Source organism: Bison bison, unplaced genomic scaffold (genome assembly GCF_000754665.1).
Source record: "Bison bison bison isolate TAMUID 2011002044 unplaced genomic scaffold, Bison_UMD1.0 scf7180017864141, whole genome shotgun sequence".
NCBI lineage: Eukaryota > Metazoa > Chordata > Mammalia > Artiodactyla > Bovidae > Bison > Bison bison.
The window spans coordinates 4,064,769-4,081,919 of record NW_011494713.1 but is presented as its reverse complement, the minus strand read 5'-3'; the positions used below and the strand labels follow the sequence as shown (position 1 = coordinate 4,081,919).

Genomic DNA, 17,151 nt, shown 5'->3' with positions numbered 1-17,151 from the left:
TGAGTTTGGCCACCTGATGCGAAGAACTGACTCATTGGAAAGGACCCTGATACTGGGAAAGATTGAAGGCAGGAGGAGAGGGGAACAACAGAGGATGAGATGGTTGGATGGCATCACCGACTCGATGGACATGAGTTTGAGCAAGCTCTGGGTGTTGCTGATGGACAGGGAGGCCTGGCGTGCTACAGTCCATGGGGTTGCAAAGAGTTGGACACGACTCAGCGACTGAGCTGAACTGTATCATCTTGAAGGAAATCTGATTTGGTCACACAGAGAAGTTGCATATACAGGGAGGTTACTTTATGTGGTTGTTGCAGCAGCACAGAATAATACGTTATTGTATTATAGAATAGAAATCATAGAAGTCCAAGATTTTGTTATACCAGTTCAGATTTTTAAATAACAGCATATCAAGGCGGTATTTAGAGTCAGAAAGGAGCCTGGTTATATTGGTCGGATATCTCTGAAATCATAATCAGCCTGCTCTTAGCTGGTAGAAAAGATGAGCTTTGGCCTGCCTTAGAAAGAGTGCAGGTTCCCAGCGGTAACGTTCTTGATAAGTGATTGTTTCTGTGTGAGTGCTTCCATTGTCAGAGAGCTTACTGCTGCCTGTAAATGTCCATGGACCTTGGCCCAGAAAACTCAGTAGAGTGCATAAATATCTCTTGTTTTTGTTTAGTCGCTCAGTCATGTCTACCTCTTTGCGACCCCAAGGACTGTAGCTCACCAGGCTCCTCAAGTCCATGGGATTTCCCAGGCAAGAATACTGGAGTGGATTGCTATTTCCTTCTCCAGGGGATCTTCCTGACCCAGGGATATCTTCTGCATTGGCAGGTGGATTCTTTACTGTTGAAGTCCCCAGTGAAGCCTGTAACATCTCTTAGCATGGGCCTTATCCTAATTCGCCCTGGTTTGTGGTTGGGCTCTAGTCAGCAGGATACTCCTCTCTGCTCCCTAATTCATTGCATGCTTTAGAGAAATTAAAAACACTCCAGAAGGTTAGGGATCCTTAGCCACCACCATCCCCCACCCTCACCCCCATCTATCTTAAGAGTGTTAAAGTGAACCATTGAGAGACCAAAGCCGGTGAACTAATTACAGAAGGTATTTCTCAAACCAGAACACTCATCATTCTTTGACACATCTGATTGTGCAGTTTGTTTTGGGCCCATCCATTTTAGGGTAGTAGGGTCCCTGCTTCATCCCGGTCTGGGGATTTGCTGCCCTGTGGGGGCAGCTTTAAACAGACTTGGAGTTGTGGTGATCTTTTAAGGAAGCCGAGGTCCTTACTCCTAGGGAGCAAAGCCTAGTTCCATCCTAGGCTTTGCTCTAGGATGGCTTTCTATCTTAGTGAGTCTTTGAAGCTGCTAGTTGGAACCTTTACTGGTGAGAGAAGCACTTCTCTTCAAGACAGTGACTGGAGGTAGGGGGTGATGGTCGTCAGCTGGCCCGTATACATCCTTCACATGGGAACTCCCAGGGAATTTCCAGAATTTAGTTCTTGTCATCTATTTCAGGCCCAGGGTTCGGGTCTCATTTTTCAGATTTTCATGTGTCATTGTTTGTATAAACTAATGTTAGCAGTTGAGAACTCCAGGGGTTATCTTGAGAGGAACAGTCCTGTGATGTGCCCTTACTCTGTGCAGCACAGAGCTGCCTGCTCTAGCCCTCATCAGTGTCTCTGCCCCGCTGTGGCTCAGCCCCGCCAGAGGCCTTGCTCTGCTCACAGGTTAGGCTCATCTGCCATCGGGTTCTCTTTCTCTAGGTATGGCTGTATATTCTCTACTCTGTCAGATAAACTTCAGTGAAACATTTGCCTTCTTCCTTGTACTTGAGTTCTCAGTTTACTTCCTGTAGCCAGGAAGGATACGAGAAGTGCCAGTGCACTCTTAAATTGTATTTCAAATGATTTCTGATAATATATAATCTCTTAGCTTTTTGGTGCTTGAATCTGTTGATCATTTCTCATGTTGCCATTGTTTTAATACTTAGAGAGTCACTCTCCATCTCTAGATTAAAAAAAGGAGAGGCTTCTCTTGCGGTCCAGTGGTTAGGAATTGGCACTTCCATTGCCATGGCCCTGGGTTCCATTCCTGGACAGGACTAAGATCCCACAAGTCACATGGCACAGCCAAAAAACGAAATAGGAAAAAAATAGGAAGCTTTGAAAAAGACACAAAGAAGAACTGAAACATTTTAAAAAATAAAAAATGAATTTATTTTTATCAAAGTAATACAAGAATATTTTAATGAAACCAAGTAGCATTTAAAAGGCTTGTATTGAAAAAGAGTAGTTTCCTGCCTCACTTCTCCCTGATTCGTTTTGCTTCCCATAGTCAGGTACTTTTAACTCTTCAAACTGTTTATACTGGGATTTATCTCTATTTTTAAATTGGATGCTTACATTGCATTTTCTAAATTTATTAATTTTAGACAAGTTTATACTTCCTGTTACAGTAAGTTGAGCATTTAGCCCTTATAGTAGGCTTTGCTCCACCTTCTTGTATCTTTCATCATATTTATATCACAAGTTTTGGTTCAGTTAATGTTAGTTAATATTATGATTGGGATGGTATACTGTGGTGGTGATGAGGATTTTCTTGGTAGCTTTTATTTCTTATAGTTTAACTGCCCCATTAAAAATTGTATAATTTCTTTATGCCTGTTGCTAGTTCTGTCCAAATGCTCCAAGAGTGTCAAAAGACCTAGTGATAATTTTCTCATTCAAATACATTCAATTTTGTTGGTTAACCTATTGTTTTTGAATCCTTGAATATCCAAAAATGTCTAAATTTTATCCTCGTGTGTGAATAATAGTTTGGCTCAATTTAGATTTTAGTTGAAGATCATTTTTCTTAAAAAATTTTTAAGACGTTACTCCCTTAAAAACAAAAAAACTTCCAGGGACTTCCTGGTGGTCCACTGGTTAAGAATTTGCCTGCCAACAGGGGGACATGAGTTCAGTCCCTGGTTGGGAAGATTCCACATGCCTTGGAGCAGCTAAGCCCGGGTGCCAAAGCTGTGCTCTGGAGCCCGGGAGCTGCAACTCCTGAAGCCTGCGCACCTAGAGCCGTGCTCCGCAACACCAGAAGCCACCGTCATAGAAGCCTGTGCACCACAGCTAGAGGGTAGCCCCAGCTTGATGCAACTAGAGAAAAGTGCGCACACAGCAGTGAAAACCCCATGCAGCCATAAATAAATAAAAATTAAAAACAGAAAGCTCTCAAATTGAAGTACAAGCACCTCTGATTTCCAGCAGTACTGTGCCATTCGGATTTCTTCCCCTACTCCCAAAGCTTTAGGGATCCTTTTTTTCATTTCTGGAGATTTGACATTTACCAGTGTAAATGTCACTTATTGTGCTTATCTTCACTTATTGTGCTTGACCCTCCTGGATCCTTTCAAGCAAAGGCTCAGCTCAGTTTTCAAAATCTGGTTGTTGTGGTTTGTTTTTGGTGTTATACTTTTCTGTTTTCTCTGTTCTTCCTATAAGCTGGATGTTGGACCTCCTTGGCTGTTTTTCTAATTTGCTATCTCTTTTCTCTCTCTTTGACTTTATGTTTTACTATCTGAAACGTATCCTTGACTATCATACCATTTTTAAAAAATCTCATAATCTTTTAAATAAAAGCTTTATTTTAAATTTCCAAGTGCTTTGTCTTTTCTCTCTTCTGGTTTGGTCTTATGTCCTTGGCTTTGGCTTTCTGTTCACTTTTAAGAGTGAATCACTAAAAGAAAAACAGTCAAAATGGGGGGAATATGTATGTTGGGGTGTGCCTGCTGGTCGTTAAGACTGACTAGTTAGTTGGCTTTGAAGTGAAAGTTACTCAGTTGTGTCTGATTCTTTGTGACTCCATGGACTATAGCCTGACTTCCATGGCTCCTCGGTCCATGGAATTCTCCAGGCAAGAATACTGGACTGGGTTGCCATTCCCTTCTCCAGGGGATCTTCCCGATCCAGGGATTGAACGTGGGTCTCCTGCATTGCAGGCAGATTTTACCATCTGAGCCACCAGAGAAGGCTTTGAAGAAAGTCAAAGTGAGGTCGCTCAGTTGTTACCGACTCTTTGCGACCCCACAGACTGTAGCCTACCAGCCTCCTCCATCCATGGGATTTTCCAGGCAAGAGTACTAGAGTGGGCCGCCATTTCCTTCTCCAAGGGATCTTCCTGACCCAGGGATCGAACCCGAGTCTCCCTCTGCCTGGCCCTCAGGCAGATGCTTTACTGTCTGAGCCACCAGGGCTTTGAAGGGAGCTCTGTAAAACATCAACATATGAAGATCTTGGGGGCTATTAAAGTTTATCTAAGAATTCTGCTTGAAGGCTAAAGAAAGTGAGGATACTGAAAGAGGCTTACTCAATCCCGTTTTGGTTCTTATACCTCATTCTGCCATATGCTGTGCCTGGTGTCCTCAGTCCTTTTTGGTATTGATTCCGATTTTCTAGAGTAAACCTTGGATCTCTGCAGAAGGTGGGTTGGGGAAGGTCTGCCTGAGGGTTTTCTGCTATCACTGCCTTCGTACTTTGCCTTACCCCAACAGTACCTGGTGCTTCCACATGCTGAAACCTTCTCAGGGGTCTCCTGCTGGACTGACTCTCCATCTCCCACTTTAACTTCACTGTTTCTGCCAGTTATTCTGCCTCCGTTAGCACTCCACCTTCTAAAATTTCATTGAAATACATTGTCCTCTGTTATGCCTTCTTTTTCTAAGGTTAATACAGTTTTATTATCATTTTAGTAGATTTTGGAAGGTAGAATCAATGTATCAGGGCCCAGGCTTTTCTAGCTGGCTCAGTGGTAAAGAATTCGCCTGCCAGTGCAGGAGACGCAGGAGATGCAGGTTCAATCTCTGGGTTGAGAAGATCCCTTAGAGGAGAAAATGGCAACTCCTTGTGGAAAATTCTGAGGACAGAGAAGCCTGGCGAGCTACAGTCCTTGGGTCACAGAGAGTTGATTATGACTGAGCCGCTGAGCACACAGACACGCATATCAGGGCTGTGTAAGTTTCAAGCTCAGAGCCAGGCTTCCAGCATTCAGAACTGCAAGTGACATTGTACCTAACGTCTGAGAGCTCCTTCTTGTGTGAGAAGTACTGTGCCAGTAATGCGAACAAGATGCTGTTTGGCTATTGGTATTTTCAGGCCCAGGCAGAGCCTGCCCCTAAAAAGACAGAGTCTTGGGGCCTGCAAAGTGGCCAGACTGGTGTGCTCCAGTTCCCATGCCCTGTCGTGACTCTTGTAACCTGATGACTGAGCCCCAGGACTGTACTGCCTGGAGTGTGCTCTGGTGAGAGGGTTCAGCAGACACTGCAGGCTTTGAGGCTTCTTGGCTTCCCCCAGCTGACTTGGAGGAGAGTATCTGGTTATAGCTATAGAATTTTGAACATGCTTCTAGGATAAGCAGGCTTCTTTCCTCCTCTCTTTCTCTCCCCCACCCCCCCAAAAAAGGAGAGGGTTAAATAAAGTTTTCTTGGATGATTTTTCCTGGTTCTTGGGAGATGAGCCAAGTTGTCAGAGAGCTTTTCCCATGGTGGTTCTGTCCTTCAGCCTGGGAGTGAGCTGCCTTTTTGCCTTGGGGCTGATTATTATCAGAAGTGGTGGTAGGGTTTAAGTCTGGGAGTCTGTCCAGTCAGGCTGGGGGCCGGTGGTAGGAGTAGGCCGCCTGTAGCCAGTGCAGTAGAGGCTGAGCCCTAGGGACCATGTTCCAGTCCTTGAGGGTACAGCCTGGAGGGGTGGTAGTCTTCAGCCTTGCTTTTGAAGGACAGTAGCTGTTGCAGGGAATCAAAGCACAGTACACGGTGTGGGGCAGAAGGGCAGTGCCCTCAGAGCATGGGAGCCCTGAGCTGGCCGTCTACCCAGCCCAGTGATAGATGTGACGACGACACTGGGACGTGATGGACATGGTTACTGGGACAGTCAATTCCGGAGTGAGGGGGTTTGAGATTAATGATCCCTCTAGTACTCAGATACGGCAGTTTAGGAAAGGGATAATGGAGCCCTGGAGAGAAGTCATAGCAGCCAGCAAGGTGCTACCAAAGGCGCTTTTCAGAACTTCGTTCTCCACTGCAAACCCAGGGGATTTGGGCAGGAAAGGGCATGTGCTTTCATGGTGCTTCCTCACTCTGCAAGGCGGGATGAGGTCAGAGGACAGCCACACTTGCAGGTGTCTTCCCAACTTTTCTGTCCCTCAGCTGGAGCTCCCGTACCCCTTTGTTCTTCCTCAGGACGTCTGGCCAGAAATCTGACCCTTTCTTGCAGGCAGGTTACTTGACTGGAGGTTTGATTAGGTCAGGATTGATAAACCCCTGGATTGGGCCACTTCGGTGACTTGTCTTCTGGGGCCTGGGTCTGTCTTCTTGCCTTAATCCTTTGTTTCTTTCCCACTAGGTCACACCTCCTAATTTCTCAGTGTCACAAGTGCCCAACACTCCCAGCTGTCCCCAGGCTCACTCTGAACTGCAGGCGCTGTCCCCCAGTGAGCGGCACTGTGTGGAGACAGTGGTCAACATGGGCTACTCATACGAGTGTGTCTTGAGAGCCATGAAGAAGAAAGGAGAGAATATCGAGCAGGTGAGTGGTTAGCCAGCCACAGGGCCAGGGGCAGGGGAGAGGTCCCCGATCTCGGGAGCTGGAAGTGTCCTGCCTCTGTCCTAGAGTCCCTCACTCACAGCACCATTGTCTTTTCCTGTGATTAGGGAGGGCGGGCAGGACTCAGGGGGGCTTTGTTGGGGGTTTCCAGCAGCGCTTGTGTTTTGGGGGCTGCTTTGGGACCTGGGCTGAGGGACAGACTTGGAGTCCTGGAGTTGAGGACTACCCTATCCAGTTACCCCCTTCTCTGCTTCTCCTGAGGCAGTGGCAGAATAGGCTTGAGGTATGGTTAGATGTCTTCTTCCACAAATGTCTATCCTGTCAGAAGCACCCAGGCAGTTCTAATCTAGGGTACTGGAGCCCTAAGCCTTGGGGGCACTTTCTGACTTGGGTGGTTTCTTAGGAGAATATCCTGCCCAGGCTATGGGGTTGACGTCAGTTGGGAGATGTGAGTCGGCTGACAGGAACTCTTTTGAAGACTGTCAATGCATATTTAGAAGGGTGTGTCTATCAGCAAATAGTCACTGAGGTCCTGCTGTGTTGGACACAGTTCAAGGTACAAAGTCAAGTCCTATCCAGGATGTAACAGTCAAGGTGGGAAGCAGACGTGTTGATCTGTGTAAGACTTTTGGGAAGCACAGAAAACAGTGGTAGTAGGTGCTAAACTCTTTGTTTTCTTAGATTCTCGACTATCTCTTTGCACATGGACAGCTCTGTGAGAAGGGCTTCGACCCTCTTTTGGTGGAAGAGGCTCTAGAAATGCAGCAGTGTTCAGAGGAAAAGGTAGGCGCCTCCATGCTTCATGGGAACCCTCTGGAAAGAAGGGACAAAGCAGTCTGTCTTGGGGGCACTCCTGTTCCACAGCCTTCATCCCTCCCGTTGACTGTAGGCAGAACTAGTTGGAGCAAGAATCTCCCGTGTCCAGACAGGCATGTGGATGTTTGGCTCACATGGAAGTATCAGGTTGAAGACCGTCAAAGATCCCAGGGAAGGGATGGAAAAAAATGACTTGGGCAAAAGCCATACTTTCGGATGATGGGGGAGATGGCTAGTCATTTTGCCTAGGCTGGATGGGAGCATGGATGTGGATGGTGGGACCTGAATGAAGGTCGGTAAGATTTGGGTCCTGGCTGTGGCATCAACCTGTCTTCCTCCATGGCCCTCCTCTGCTTGCTCAGGGACCTGAGAGGCTCCGGCAAGGATGCCCTCCCGAGCAGCCCCTTAGGTGTGTATTTTGCCGCTCAGCTGTACTATGTGGCCAGAACCCTTTCTTGAATCTATATTCTCTTACTTCTCTTTAGATGATGGAATTTCTTCAGTTAATGAGCAAATTTAAGGAAATGGGCTTTGAACTGAAAGATATTAAGGAAGCTCTGCTATTACACAACAACGACCAGGACAGTGCTCTGGAAGACCTCATGGCTCGGGCGGGAGCCAGCTGAGATGAGGCCCTGCCACGGCCCTGCCACAGAACCACCCCTGCAGGAGGCCCTGAGGAGCCCTCCTGTGGGGAAGGAGAAGGGGCACACTTCCGGATTTTCTTTTGGGGGTGGAAGGTCAGGTGTGGAGACTGTGCTTGCCAAGTCTCTACAAGCCTAGGTCCTGAGCTGGGGAGAAAGTGGGTAAGATTTGGGCATGCACATGCCCCCAGAACTGTCCTGGCTCCTTCCATATTAAAAGTATTTGTATCCTGAGAAGTGTCCTTCCCGCCTTGGCCCTCCAGATTGACTTCTCTGGTCTTTTTGGGATCTGTATGGCTTCAGCCGAAACCTGGCCCAGCTGCCAGAAGGAGCTGGGGGGGAGGAGGTGGTGGGGCCAGACTCAGTGCTGCTTCGGGGCTAGATGTTCCCTCGTCCGCAAGAGTGGGCTGACCTCTAATCCAAGTTGAGTGCAATTGAAAGGTTCTTCCAGGGTTTTGTTTTTTCCCCTTTTAACAATGTCACTTAGTGTGACACTGGTTCTGCAGTGTCTCTGAGGTGCAGAGAATGCCCTTTACCCCTTGGGGCCCTGAGTTTGCCTTTTCTGCCAGGCAGTTACCACACTTCCCTGCCCCAGCCTGTTTCTTTTGGCCTGGTTTGGACTACAATCTTCTGCTACCCAGGATTTTAGAGCCCCCAACTCTAGGAAGCAGTCGTCAGTTTAAGGAATCATTTGTCCCTTCCCAGCACATCAAGCAGGGAAAAAGCAGGCCATGATTTAGTCCCCCAGCACTAACTCCACCTCAGTTCTCCCTGGAGAACAGCCTCTCCCTCCGGCCCCTGCTCTAGGACGACACAACGAATAACACCTAGTCATAGAAATCAGTCTCTTTGGTTTGTTTTGTATTATGTTGTACATCATTAAAGATCTAAATACAAAGGATATACAGTCTTGATGAATCTAAAGTAATTTGCTAACTATTTTGATTCTTCAGAGAGAACTACTAATAAAAATCTAAAAGGTATATCCTGTTGTGATGATTTATTGCCAAGGAATGTTTCGCTGCAGGGTGGAGGTTAGTGAGTGGTAAGCGGATTTGCTGGGGATGGAACAGAAGCTAACCATTTTGTGTCATTTCACTCCTTTCTTCCAATTCTTAGGCCTGTGGAACCCAGGTTTTTGGTTTGCAAAGGCAGGCCTAGATACAAGGGTCTGTTTAAACCTGACCTAGCTCGGTCTCTGGGTTAAGGACATAGACATGTGCCTTCCTGCAAGACTGACTGTGGAAGTGAGACAGGCTGGGCCTTTGGGGGAGACACTCAGAAGTGAGGAATAAGTCCCTTGTCCTGTGAGCAGCATCAGGCATATTTATGTGTTGCACAGGTAGGACGGGGATTCAGACTGCTTCACTAGCTCTCAGTGGTGCTTTTGTATTCAATGGCACTAGATTTATCCCAGCTTCTTGTCCTTAGTTGTAATACTCTCTCTCCCACAGTCCTCCCTGTGCTCTTGGCTTGGATGGGTCTCTAATTTTTGTAGTGATGATGTGAGGATACAGAACCTTTGGGCTGGGAAGCAGTAAGCTGGAAAGAGGCCGCCCTCTGGTGGTCAGATGAGGCATGGCCATTGTCTCAGAAAGCCAGTTAGCCTGTCTTCTGGCCTTTAAAATTAATTAAACCCTTCTTTTAAAATTTGTAGAAGTTATCCTTTAACTTCTACAAGAGGTCAAAATTTCATATGAAAATGGGTGTCAGGGCCAAGGCTTTGACATGTGAATCTCAACTTGATCCAAGGTGGCCTTGGTAAGTAATTGACTACCTGGTATTTCTTTTTTTTTTCATGTTTTGTATTTTTTAATAAAGTTTGTAATCCAATGGACACACAAAACAAAACTGCGCTGAGAAAAACAGTTTCATAAATTAATAAGTGTTAGGAAGTTGAGGGAGAGGTCAAGGTCACAGGAAGAAGGGAAGCCAGTCTTTTTGTGTGTGACACTTCCAAATTGTATGGGTACCTGGTATTTCTTAAGCTTCTTTCTGCTAAAAAGATACACAGCAAACAACTCACATGAAGGGGTGCATGTATGTGTGTAAAACTGCTTTCGAGTCTCACTGGCCAGAGCACTTACTGCCAAGGCACTGAACACAGGCCACTGAAAGGGCGAGCAGATGGCCAGGGCAACCCTGGATAAAGGTGAGGCTAGGAGATGGACTTGCCTGAGATACTCCAGCCATTCGGCTATTCTGTCGGGGAGTGCGGTGAGTGAGGACTCACAGATAGCACTTAGGAATATGATGCAGGCAGATGGTCTCAGCAAAAGGCAGAGATTGGAAAAGAATGCAGTGGTGCGAGCGCCCTCTTCCGTCTAAATACTGGGTTGCAGGGAGGGAGGAGAACTGGAAGCAAAAGACCTGTCCCACATCTGCTCCTGTTAAAGACATTGAGTTACGGTTTATTCATTTTACATTTTCAGAAGCTAACCTCCCGAGGGCTAGTGGGGCAGATCTCACCCAGCCGCCACCCACTAGCACCAGCGTTTATAGTTTTTGACCAAGTAGTCCTGGAGGAAGGCACAGAATCCGGCTGGTAAAACCTCTAGGCTCAGCATGTTCTCTCCCCTAGCTTGCGACCTCCAATCTATAAGTTACCGCTGACCAGCCCGGCCCCCCCATCCTCAGACCCCCAAATTCAGAAACATCTACAGGGTTATTAGCCCCAACTGTGTTTCTACAAAGGGTCAGTAATGCAAATCTTCAACCGCAAAGAAAAGGGAGAGACCTATTAGAAGTTGTTCAGGCTCATCTGTCCTTCCCGGCAGAAGCCCCTGTGCTTGGAACTGGACAGATGCTCGCTCTGAGAGAGGAGCTGGGACCCAGCCCAGGCCATGAGCGGTGAGGGAGAGACCAGCATGGGTGGGACAAGGGAGTGGGTGCCGAGATCTGCAGGGGGACCTGGTGGAGGCCCCTCCAGCTCTTGAGAGCCCAGCCACCCCGTACCAACTCCACTCTAAGACACCGCTGTCCTCTCGGGGCCTGCAGCTGGCTTGTGGCAGGCCAGGTATAGCTGTAGCTGGCTCCTCAGACTCTGGATGCACTTGGACTTCAGAACCATGATTTCATCTAGCTGGATCACAAAACCTTCAAAATCCTGAGAAAGGAAACAAAGGTCAAACGGAGCTTCTGCTGTTACTGGCCCTCTGTCATATCTGCTTTTCTAATCCCTTCTCTTGCAGGAGGATTTCAGAGCCCAGGCCCTTCCTCCAGTTGGAAAACCTGAAGGATAGTCACCATGGCATAGGGTGGGCCCACTTCTCTACAGAGAGAGGTATCTGCAGGGCAAAAGGGTGTTTTTGTAGAAGTACCTCTGGTCTGCATAAGGCAAGTCACTGTTACGATCACAGGGAGGGGCCTCCAACAAGCCACTAGGAAGGCAGAATGGCAAGGAGAGAGGCTGGAAACACTGACCTGGGAATGCGGAGTGTCACGCCATCTCCCACCTGTCCTTGCGCCCCTCAAGCCAGCTCAGAGGAGTGGCAAGAGAAGGCTCAAAGCCTCCACAAAGCTACAGTGTGGCAGCAGAGCCTTTCTGAACACACTGCAGGAAACAGGGATGACTATCTAACTAGCTGGACTTCCCTGGTGGCTCCGTGGTAAAGAACAGGCCTGCCAATTCAGGAGACGTGGGTTCAGTCCCTGGGTCGGGACGATCCCCTGGAGAAGGAAATGGCAACTTAACTCCAGTATTCTTACCTGGAGAATTCCATGGACAGAGGAGCCTGGTAGGCAACAGTCCATGGGGCTGCCAAAGAGTCAGACATGACTTAGTGACTAAATAATGTCAAACTAGCTGCAGGCTAAGTCCCAAGAGCCCTGGAGGCTCCAGCCAAGACCACTTACAGTAGGAGCCAGCTGGCTCATCAGGGTCTCCTCCTTGAAGCCCAACTCAGCCATTTCATCCAGCTGTTCCTGGTGTGCTTGGATGACCACCTGCCTGGGAAGCAGAGGGGATGCTGTGAGCCTTGGGCCTCCCATCTCTCATGGGCAGCTTTCTGGAACTGAGCCTCATTTCTAGGCCAGGAGCTGCTTCTTCCCAAAGAGGTCGAGGCTTTGATGGGAACGAGCTCCCCACCATCTCCTGCCTCTTCACCCATTCTTTTCAGGGCTTGTCAAGGGACTAGGGAGTAGTTATGAGGTACTGGGAAGAGACAGTGGCTTTGGGAGCTGCCCCCTAGGGCCTCCCGGGTTCACTGAGACAGGGCTGGATGCTGCTTCTCCTCCGCAGGAGCTGCTCACAGCTTCCCTGCACAGAAGCTAAAGGCTGTGCCACTGCAGCTGGCACGTGGCACAAGGTAGAGCCTGCCACCTAGCCTGTGGGCATTTCTCCTCTGTGGGGAGCTCAGGGACCAGAGCAAGGGGGTCTGGGCTAGAGGCTGGAGGATCTGCCTTCTGTCACACCCCCCTGATGGGTAGAGACCACACAACAGCATGATTGTCCTTTGGCTCTAGGTGGGCTCCTGCCCTGGACATCCCTGCATGCCCTTCTCTTTGCCCAAGGCCCAGGCCAAGCCCCAGTGAGCAGGCAGACAGCTGGCCCTGGGAATCAGGAGCCAGAGTGGAGGGCTGCGGCCTCACAGAGAAGCATCTGTCACCACCCTGCCCTCCTGCGCCTCTAGCCCTCGACCCTCGCTCCTTTCACCTCCTCCAAGGCTGTGTCATTCTGCTGCACCATCCAGCCTCCTCTGGGGACAGCAGCACAGTCAGCAGCCGGTTTCCCACCTTTGCCATCCTGGAAGGTGCCTAGAATGCTGTGGCTCTGGGGGCACAGGCTGCTGCTGCTGTGTCCTGGGACAGCACTTCCAGGAATACATACCCACCAGAATGAAGAGGATTCTGGTCTCATCTCGGGTCTCAGGCTTGGTCACGGGATCAGATCTTCCCTTCTCTCCCTCACATCTAGCTTTCCCAGGCTGAGGGCCCATCCTCCCTGGCAGGCCTGCTCCAATACATTTTACTCCTACTGCTCATGTCAGATGCATCTAGGCAGGCTCCCTTGAAAAGGTGGACAAACAGCCTGTCTCTGAGCCAACCGTAGCTATTCCCAGGACAGAACAATAAGCTGGCATGGGAGTAGGGATGCCAGAGGGCCCGAGTCTAGGTAGGAGAGTCCAACTTACTGTGCATGTCCCAGGGCAGGCTGACGGAGTGTCCTGGCGGTCTCGGGAGAGCAGCTGGCCGCCAGGGGAGAGCCTGGCCTTGCTAAGGACCTTGGGATTGGCCTATGTTTGAGCCATGCAATGTCCTCTTTGTAGCAAGACAGTGTGATGGGGTCTGTGGAGAAACCCAGTTCCGGCCAACTGGGCCCAGTCGGCTGCTTTCTCTCCTGGGCCCTGGGCTGGTCAGCCACATCACTATTTCCAGCTCGGGGGGTGAGTGTAGGCCCAGCGTGGGGTCCTCCAGGATGTAAGGTGAGGAAGGGCTTTCCCAGGAAACCCTGGGAGCCGTCCAGCTCTGTCTCAGCATTGGCATCACGGTGCCCCCGGAAGAAGAGTGTGGTCCCTCTGCTCTGGCAGGCCTCCCCCGGGTCAGCCTCCCCGCTGGGCAGCTCGTCAGGTGGGCGCTGACGGATGGGTGATGGGGACAGAGCTGGAAGACTGCCCCCAGGCTTGTCGTCGGGGGGAGATGAGGAGAGCCACAGGTGCTCGGTTGCCGAAGACGTTGGCAGGACTGCCTCTGGATCAACCGATGACACTGTGTGGCCCATTGCTGGCCCCTCTGTGTCCACTGCCACGAGACCATGCGCAGTTCCAGCCTGGGCTGGCTGCTCCCAGGAAGGAGCCCCCCCATCATCCAGGCTCTCCAGGAGGGACATGGTGAGTGGAGCCATCAGTCCAGAAGCATACTTGGAGCATGTGCCTAATTCACCTTTAGAGTCGTCTCCTTGGAAAGGGTTACTGTTTTTCATTGTTCTCGTCTCCAGAATTGGGCTGTCCTCACTGACTTCTCTCAGGGGTGTGCTCACTGTGTCTCTCTGGTCTGGGGATCCAGGAACTGCGATGTGGGATAGTGAGCAAGTGAAACCATCTTCCTCCAGGGATGGCAAGCTGCCCTCGGCCTGTCCAGGAACCTCACTTCTGAAGGCTTCCTGTCTGAGGTCAAAAGCAGGGCCGCCACCCCTTTCCCGATCATATACAGAGTCTACCTGTGAGCAGTAAGACTTCCCTGCCAGGTCTTCTCTGGGAGAAGGCCCTGAGGAGTCTAAGTCCTCCTCTCCACTCCAGTCCAAGGGCACCTGACCTGGGCTGTGGCCGTGATCGAGCGCTATCCTTCTGTGGCCTGCGGGGTCCCTGGAGTACACCCAGCTTCTAGTTACACCCTCCTCGTCACCATCTGGGCTGAAAAACAGACTCTGCTGCCTTTCAGCCACCTGCTCCTCAGGACCTTGCTCCCTCTGATGAAGGAAGAACGAGCCTTCGCTGTTCTCCGGGCTCTTTCCCTGCTTTGTGGTCCTTTGACAGGAGGCGTGTGAAAAAGAATCTTCACTGAAGTCGCTGTCATCAGGGTCCTCGGCTTGGGGGACTTGGGCTCCATCCTGACTCTCAGCACGATGAGGGTGGAAGGGAGGAGGGATGTCACTCTGGAGCTGTCCCTCTGGGGGCCGGGACCGGCATAAAAACCTTTCCAGGGGTTGGTACTGTAACTTCTGCTGGAGGAGAGGTGGCTGCTGGAACTGCTGGTGGTAAAAGCGCAAATGCTCCTCCCTTGCCTCCTGCTGCACAGGGATGTTGTTGGTCCAAGCTTCAGAGGCAGGCCAGCTCAGCGCACCCACCTTGCTGCCCTGACCGTACTCCAATAAGCGCTGGACGCTGCCAAAGGAGAGCTCGCCTCGAGACACAAGCTGCTTCTGCACGGGCTGCACAGTCTGCACTCTCTTGCACCGGGAGGGCGGCTTACCACGGACCAGGTCCCCTCCCGGGCCTGGCGCCCTGCTTCCCCAGCCTAGGGGGGTTTTGTTGCCAATTGGGTTTTTCTCAGAGCATAATGCAGCTGATTCTTCTGCCCTTTTTATGGCTACATGTCCAGACAGCATGGTTCCTTTGCTAGAGCTAGTCTGAATGACCCACTCTCCGGGAGGACTCCCTTGAGAGCCACCCTCTCTGCCAGGAACCTTAGGTACAGAAGCAAAAGGGATATTGGCTGGGTGACTAGCCAGAGGATGGGCCTTCCCTCTCATGGAGCCAGATGGCACTGTGAGAGGCTGCTGAAGCCCCAGCTTGACTTTTTTGGGAGAATATTTGTCCCCTGGCAAGGCCACAGGAGAGCTCTGAATTCGTTTTGGAGAAGCGTTAGAAGAATTTCCAGATGTTCGATTTCGACTGTTAGCTGGAGTGCAACATTTAATGCCTTTCTTTAGTTCTTTGACCCTGTAAATGACCATTTTATGTTAATGTACATTCCTGTAATTCCCTTCCTATAGCTTTCAGAGAAAACAAAAACCAAAAAAAAGTATTACAAGAACTGGGAATTATTTTTTTATCTGGGAGACAATAAAGGAAAGAATAAAGTGGATATTCTATTTCAACATGAAATACGTCGCTTTACTTGAACAAAGATCAGTGTCTTCTCTGAGGATGTTAGCATGCATCCAATATTCCATGATCAGGAGAGTGTTTGAAATACCACAGATCCACGTGAGAGACAGGCCAGAGGAGCTGGTTTCAGAACTTATGTCCATGCAGGGCCCATACTACATTTCCTAAAGATCAGCCCATTCAGGAGCCATGTGTCTACTCCTCACCTACTATTCCATAATCAGAGCCTTTTTTTCCTGCAAACCACCTCCTTTTAGGTGTCTCTGAAAAAATGAGTTCCCTCCAACCTGCTGGGCACTTCAAGCAGCAAAAGCTCTCAGAAATAAGTAGGCTTATGCTAATTCCATGAAGGTGGAACGACCTGTCTGTCCCCAGGGTTTCCACCTCAGCACTAAGCGGTGTCTGGGCTCAGACCATTCTTTGTTGTGGGGAGCTGTCTTGTGCCTGCGGGATGTTTAGCAACTTCCTTGGCTTCTACCTTGATCATAGCAACCTTTCTTTCCTGTCACAACAATCAAAATTGTCTCCAGACATTGCCAAACGTCCTCTGGGAGGCAAAAATTGGCCCCTAGATAGAGAAATAAGAGAGCCATGCTCTATTCTACAAGGGAATTTTAGAGAACATGGAAAAATCCAGAATTAAGTCTGCTAGGATTGAGTTGCCAAGATCAGAGTCTCTCACTCTGTCATACCTAAAACAAAATAAAAGCAGTGGAAGAATTTGGATTTACAAGGAGACATCAAGTAAAATGTGACTCTGCAGTGGCTTGCTTGTAGATTCTGTGTTGAAATCCCTTACGGAGGGAGTTGTACTTCTGCCTGGGAGCTCTCAGAAAATGTCTTTTCCATTGTTTTGGTTTTAATCCACTTAGTAGTAGCCAAATGACCCCTCTGGCCATTTCTGAAAACCAAGATAGTAAACCTGACACTGAGACTTGACTTCCTTTCAGGTCTGAGAGGCAGGGAAGCAGATAACAGTGAGCAAAGAGACAAAGGACAGGACTAAAGTCATGACTAAGTCACTAAGTCAATAACCTCAGATATGCAGATGACACCACCCTTATGGCAGAAAGTGAAGAACTAAAGAGCCTCTTGATGAAAATGAAAGAGGAGAGTGAAAAAGTTGGCTTAAAGCTCAACATTCAGAAAACTAAGATCATGGCATCTGGTCCCATCACTTCACGGCAAATAGATGGGGAAATGGTGGAAACAGTGTCAGACTTTATTTTTCTGGGCTCCAAAATCACTGCAGATGGTGACTGCAGCCATGAAATTAAAAGATGCTGACTCCTTGGAAGGAAAGTTATGACCAATCTAGACAGCATATTAAAAAGCAGAGACATTACTTTGCCAACAAAGGTCCGTCTTGTCAAGGCTATGCTTTTTCCAGTAGTCATGTATGGATGTGAGAGTTGAACTTCCAAAGAAAACTGAGTGCAGAAGAATTGATGCTTTTGAACTGTGGTGTTGGAGAAGACTCTTGAGAGTCCCTTGGGCTGCAAGGAGATCCAACCAGTCCATCCTAAAGGAGATCAGTCCTGGGTGTTCATTGGAA

The 17,151-nt window shown here is 49.1% G+C and overlaps 2 protein-coding genes across 4 annotated transcripts in view; one reads left to right on the top strand and one right to left on the bottom strand.

The window, feature by feature from the left end:
- The window catches only part of UBAP1 (ubiquitin associated protein 1), a 70,288-nt gene extending 61,254 nt beyond the window's left edge, over nt 1–9,034 (top strand). For 2 of the 3 annotated variants that reach the window (XM_010840113.1, XM_010840112.1), the window contains exons 5-7: nt 6,389–6,571; nt 7,271–7,372; nt 7,891–9,032. In XM_010840113.1, the coding sequence (XP_010838415.1) occupies nt 6,389–6,571; nt 7,271–7,372; nt 7,891–8,031 (426 nt within the window). In that variant the 3' untranslated portion in view covers nt 8,032–9,032. Of the gene's footprint in view, nt 1–6,388; nt 6,572–7,270; nt 7,373–7,890 lie in introns of all 3 variants that reach the window. The other variant, XM_010840111.1, reaches the window with a different exon arrangement.
- Nucleotides 9,035–10,436: 1,402 nt separating this feature from the next.
- The window catches only part of KIF24 (kinesin family member 24), a 74,239-nt gene continuing 67,524 nt past the window's right edge, over nt 10,437–17,151 (bottom strand). Inside the window, exons 12-14 of the mRNA XM_010840110.1 lie at nt 13,182–15,428; nt 11,905–11,998; nt 10,437–11,155 (exon numbers count right to left, since the gene is read on the bottom strand). Coding sequence (XP_010838412.1) covers nt 11,015–11,155; nt 11,905–11,998; nt 13,182–15,428 — 2,482 coding nt within the window. The 3' untranslated portion in view covers nt 10,437–11,014. The remainder of the gene's footprint in view (nt 11,156–11,904; nt 11,999–13,181; nt 15,429–17,151) is intronic.